Raw genomic sequence first — 6260 nt, 5'->3', positions numbered from 1 at the left:
TGTTTAGTGTACTGTTTTGTTGAAGAAAGCCACAGAAAGGCTTGGCGAATTGGATGTTTAGTGTATTGTTTTGTAGAAGAAAGCTACAGAAAGACTTGGCGAATTAGATGTTTAGTGTACTGTTTTGTTGAAGAAAGCCACAGAAAGGCTTGGCGAATTGGATGTTTAGTGTACTGTTTTGTTGAAGAAAGCCACAGAAAGGCTTGGCGAATTGGATGTTTAGTGTACTGTTTTGTTGAAGAAAGCCACAGAAAGGCTTGGCGAATTGGATGTTTAGTGTACTGTTTTGTTGAAGAAAGCCTACAGAAAGGCTTGGGCGAATTGGATGTTTGGTGTACTGTTTTGTGTTCTAGGATTGTTCAAATAACTTTATAATCCAAAAATGTTGTAACCTAACCTATTTAATAGTTTGATTTAGATTCTTACTGGAGGGAACTAATGATGATGATGTAATTATCTAGAAATTCTATAAGCACATTTATTTGTGAGTTAAGCATACCATTATTCTAGCACCATTAACTTAAAATATTAACGCTAGCCTAAACTGCTTTACAGATGGTCCACTGGAGCTCTCCACGATTCCATTCCTATTGTCCCACAGGAAATTCCTTTCCCTCCATTTGTGGGGAAATGTTAAGTGGAATATTTGGATGTATTGGCTTTTCTTGGGTAAGTGTACTGCGATATACTTTCAACATTTCTTGCGAAATGTAAGACTTTTAATTTATGATTTAAAATTTTAAATCGCATGAATTGATACACGACTCTAATCTCTGCCTACATGCAGTCTTCTTGTCCAGCCTCAACTGATTTGGAGATGACCATGTTGGACTGGTTGGGAAAGATGATCGACTTGCCTGATGAGTTTTTGTTTTCGTCTAACGGGAAGGGAGGAGGTGTGATACAGGTAAGTAAATGTAGAATTAACAGTACGTTTGTTCTGGATGGAGAATCGGACATTCCATGGTGTACGTTGCGAAATCGTGCTCGACATTTTGGAGACATCGTGCGCTTAAAAGTGACTGTCAGATCTACTATTCGATAAGAGTAGCTAGAGGTGACAATGGGTAATTTTAACAAGATTCTTTTCCATTAATTTATCAGTTCCAAATTAGGATTGGCTAACGCGATTAGCTTCTGTATAGCCTAGCGCTAATATCCGAGACAACAAACAAACAAAATCAACCTAAGAAACAGCAGCCATTTTGTTATAATGAAACTGAAATAGACGAAAATGATATAGCTTGCAACACATAAACGTTTCTATAACTGGAAATTTGCTGAATCAACAACACATCTGGCCTTTAGTAATGAATTATACTTGTCATATTACCTTGCACTTATAAGTATGAACACAAAAACTCCAAAGTCAGATACGTTCGATGGCATAACTAAATACCATGGAAAACAAAATAAGTGAATATTTTAATTAGTAGTTTTATATTAACAAGAGATATTATTGGACTTGTATGGGACGGGTGTCTTGAATACTGTTCGAGTACATAATTAAACTGGTTACTAAGTTCTACAGTCTTGTTTTCTAACCTATGTATTTGTTGCCCACTTCTACAGTCCTGTTTTCTAACCTACGTATTTGTTGCCCACTTCTACAGTCCTGTTTCCTAACCTACGTATTTGTTGCCCACTTCTACAGTCCTGTTTCCTAACCTACGTATTTGTTACTAACCCTGAAACTAGCAACGTTTTTAAGATATAAAATTTAAAAACTTTATTCGTTAACAATCTCAAAACAGGCATGCGCAATCACGTCATCTGGAGAAAACGTTGTTTGTTTTGAGATCGTTGATGATCTCAGAATAAAGTTTTTAAGTTGTGGTCTTAAATCGTTGCTTGTTTGGGTGATGTATTTATTTACTCAAGTACCTTCCATTTTTAACCCTTTAATATGTTTTTCTGACATTACTTTATAGAGTGGCGCTAGTGAAAGCACATTGGTCGCATTACTTTCTGCCCGAAATAAAGCCATAACCGCCATCCAAGCTACTACCGACTGGAGCCGGGGCACGATACTGGAGAAACTGGTGTATTACACGTCGACCGAGGTATGTTATGCTTTATAATATCTGGTTTAATGATACTGGAGAAACTGGTGTATTACACGTCAACCGAGGTATGCTATACTTTATAATATCTGGTTTAATGATACTGGAGAAACTGGTGTATTACACGTCAACCGAGGTATGCTATACTAGCATACCTCGGTTGACGTGTAATACACCAGTTTCTCCAGTATCATTAAACCAGATATTATAAATAACGAGTTTTGATAATATAATCAATTTTTTCTAGAAATCTTTTTTAAAATTTCACCTATTTTTTTCCCCCATTCTATATTTAGTTCCTTTTTCTAAAATCAACTTTTTCTTTATATTTTATAACATCTAAATTATCTATAATAACATGATTATGATAAGAGTCAAAACATTCACTGTTCATACAATTACGTGTTAAATTATTAGTTTAATTCCTGAATAAGTTTTTATAATTAAAGAGAATATTGAAAACTGACTATAGGTTCTAATGATATTTCTTCCTGAACGCTTTTATAAACTATATATATATACAAATTAATGAATTGTAAATAATTAGGTGTTTTCATTTTCTTCAAAGAGAATTAGATAAAAGTAGTTACGAAGAGTATAAAGGAAAGGATACCCTCGGAGTCTAACACCATAAAGAAACCAGATATTATAAAGTAACACTCAGGTCCACTGGTGTAAGAACCCTCGTTATTACACTCAGTCAAGAGTAAAAATTTGTGCATATAATTTTTTTACACATAACACGAAAATTACAACCGGCTTTATCAATGGGTGTAATAATAAAACTGTTTTTGAATTTCCTTAATTTTATTTTTAAAATTGTTAAAAAAAATATCTATCTTATATTTAGATAAATTTAAATTTTTTTTTTTATGACATTGATAAAGAATAATTTCAATTCGAAAAAGAAACACGGGGGTGGGGGATAAAGAGTTTTGATAATATAATCATCAATAAAACACGGGGGGGTAACGAGTTTTGATAATATAATCATCAATAAAACACGGGGGGTAACGAGTTTTGATAATATAATCATCAATAAAACACGGGGGGTACCAAAAAACATGCTTTATGTTGACGGTATTAGCAAACCAGTTTTACGGCAATAAAAGACATTAATAGAGAAAGAGGACTAACTAAAAACGGGATGTTTCCTTTTGAACGATCTTCGTCAATTGTTGCCTGGAGAATATCGCTTCGAAGGCTGAAACTTTCGTCTGTTGGAATAGGGCGACACACAACTCCACAAAGCAGTCCAGATCTCTCCACGGAAGAATGAGCCTATTTAGATAATAAAAAAAATAAAAGGTAATATGAATACCTTAAATAACCACAAGGTGTAAGAACACCCATTACTTACCAAAAAACATGCTTTAAGTTGACGATCGGGCAACATTCCAACTACCAAAAAACATGCTTTATGTTGACGATCGGGCAACATTCCAACTACCAAAAAACATGCTTTATGTTGACGATCGGGCAACATTCCAACGTTGGAATGTTGCCCGATCGTCAACTTAAAGCATGTTTTTTGGTAGTTGGAATGTTGCCCGATCGTCAACTTAAAGCATGTTTTTGGTAGTTGGAATGTTGCCCGATCGTCAACTTAAAGCATGTTTTTTTGTAGTTGGAATGTTGCCCGACCGTCAGATTAAAGCATGTTTTTTTGGTAGCTAGAATGTTGCCCGCCTCCCATTTTCTAAGTTGTGAAATTATGCGCCTAACTCCTTGTTCGTAGCATTGAAAATTAAAGCTACAAATTTCCTTAGGTATTAGAGCTATAAAATCTGCTATATGACAGATTTGGGTACGCCTTATTAACTTATGACAGTATATGCGCAGAGTGGTTTGGTTTGAATTTCGCGCAAAGATTCACGAGGGCTATCTGCGCTATCCGTCACTACTATAGCAGTGAAAAACTAGAGAGAAGGTAGATAGTAATCACCATCCACCGCCAACTCTTGGACCATTTTACCAACGAATAGTGGATTGACTGTCACATTATAACGCCCCCACGGCCGAAAAGGGGCGAGCGTATTTGATGGAACGGGGAGTCGAACCCGCAGAATGACGTAATTCCCCTTTCCACTTGTTGCTATTTTGTCATTAATAAATCGTGCATGGTCATTCTATGCCAGTTTATCTTTTGTCCTTAACGTTGAAATATGTACTGTCAGTAAAATGTGCTACAACACAGCATGATATACAAACTTTAAAAGCGAGAAATATAAATAATTTATTGCTCTTAATTTTGGTTTTATTTACTCTTGAAACAGTACGATTGAGGGGACCCTGCTATGTACTAAGAGAGAAACTGAGAATCAACCTTGGGAATCAGTATGGATAATTAACCATAATTGTCTTGTGTTTTCATTTATAAACATTAGAAATTAATTGTTTCTTCAATTACGTACCATCGTTGTCGACGGTATTTTCGGTCATAATCCTAAAAATATATCATTGGGAGGAATGACCAGTACATTTCTCTAAAAACGTAACCTAGTATAACATTTCTCCCAGGATGTAAAGTCGTGTCATTTTTGTTTTCGATCACGTCTACACCCATCAATCTCTTGTAGCTTGGTGACGTGTGTAGTTTTTAAGTCAAGAGGACATGTTTATTTTATTAATGTTATCATTCTCACTCTTCAGGTTGTCGGGACTCTAGGAACAACCAGTTTATGTGCTTTTGACAATATAAAGGAACTAGGAGAACTGTGTAAGATACTAACTACTTTTTACATACGTTTATTAACTTTAGCTAGTTGTATGCTTTTACCAATGAAGTAGCTATCTATAGTAGCAGACACTAACTACACTACAAGTTGTAAAACTTGGGAGTCGACAGACTTAATTAAACAAATAAAACTTAACAGTTTATTGAACAAGAATACAAATGTCAAATCAGGTGTGATTTTTATTTATTTTTTTTCTCTCCACCTTAATTTATTCAAATAGAATAATGTTGACTTTTACTCTGGCTATGAAACGGAAAATACACAAACGATTGTAACCAAACACTAACGTTAGGCCTAAATGGTTACAATTGACACTAAAAACTAACTCAAATACCAAAAAAAAAAAAGTAAAAGAACAACAACATTATCACAATGTAAGTCCCTCGCAAAGTTAATAATACAACTAAAGTTCAAGTTATGAAAACTTTCTAACATTAGGCTCGTAATTCAACAAAAATTGTTAAGCCTAACTAACGTAAGTACACATGTCAGTCAAACTTGAATAGAAATTGTGATATAATAATCTGTCGTTTCAAAGGACAATTAAAAGTATTTGTCAATGTATGATATTGTAAAAGTCTGAATTGGTTTTTATTGATTCGTTTGCTAAATTCCTACAAATTCGGTAGAAATGTTCCTCTCACTGTATCCTAAAGTAAAACTGAAACGTCGCTCTACCAGCATGAAAAATAATATCTGTCCTAGTTACCACATTGGGATTCCAGGTTTATGGACGGTAAATATAACAAAAGAGGTTTGAAGACTGTGTGTGTAAATTTAATGATTTGTCACTTGCCGAATGAAAGGCACGGAACTTGACGTGAAGAAAACAAACAGTTTTATTAATTGAAATGGATACGCTGATCATGTACAGTGGTAGAAATTACTGATATTAAACAAACGAGAAAACATGTATGTAACTGAAAATATAATGGTATCTATGTCACTTTTTGATTTAAAGGTTAAAAACCACAACTACACGGTTATTGTTTAGACAACAAACTCTGAACAAGAAATAGACTTCACACCAAGTCTTAAGTATTTCAAGATGGACACGAATCTGAGGGGAAAATTTATAAAATTGCTCTGACAGCACATATTTTTTCCTTTAGTTCACCAGTTACAAATCTGGATCACGGGAATCCAGGAGTTTCTCTGCTGCGTGTGAAATTCGTAAAATAATGTCACTTCAGGATTATAAAACACCAGCTAACCGCCTTGACCGGCTCGTGCTATGGTGAGTAACGCCTAGGGTTGCATTAGCACGCGACCTAATCCGGATTTACCAGATTCTGAACTAGAACCCTAGAAAAAAAAAAAAAAGAAAATTTGGTAACTATATATACTGTTACGACAGCGGAATTCACCTGAAGCTGGTAATACGTAATAAGTATCTAGAACGTTCCTGAAGGCTCGAGCGCTTGCTAGACTCGCGCTTTTATAGTATATAAGACCGGCG

The 6260-nt window shown here is 34.9% G+C and overlaps 1 protein-coding gene across 1 annotated transcript in view; it reads left to right on the top strand.

Moving 5' to 3' along the window:
* Nucleotides 1–555: 555 nt before the first annotated feature.
* LOC106476882 (aromatic-L-amino-acid decarboxylase-like) overlaps nt 556–6260 on the top strand; it is a gene marked incomplete at its 3' end in the record, with an annotated part of 10804 nt that continues 5099 nt past the window's right edge. Inside the window, exons 1-4 of the mRNA XM_013937500.1 lie at nt 556–669; nt 788–907; nt 1932–2063; nt 4716–4782. Coding sequence (XP_013792954.1) covers nt 556–669; nt 788–907; nt 1932–2063; nt 4716–4782 — 433 coding nt within the window. The remainder of the gene's footprint in view (nt 670–787; nt 908–1931; nt 2064–4715; nt 4783–6260) is intronic.

The sequence above is a fragment of the Limulus polyphemus genome, unplaced genomic scaffold (assembly GCF_000517525.1).
Source record: "Limulus polyphemus unplaced genomic scaffold, Limulus_polyphemus-2.1.2 Scaffold11953, whole genome shotgun sequence".
NCBI classification, from domain to species: Eukaryota; Metazoa; Arthropoda; class Merostomata; order Xiphosura; family Limulidae; genus Limulus; species Limulus polyphemus.
This window is presented reverse-complemented; position numbering and strand designations above follow the sequence as displayed.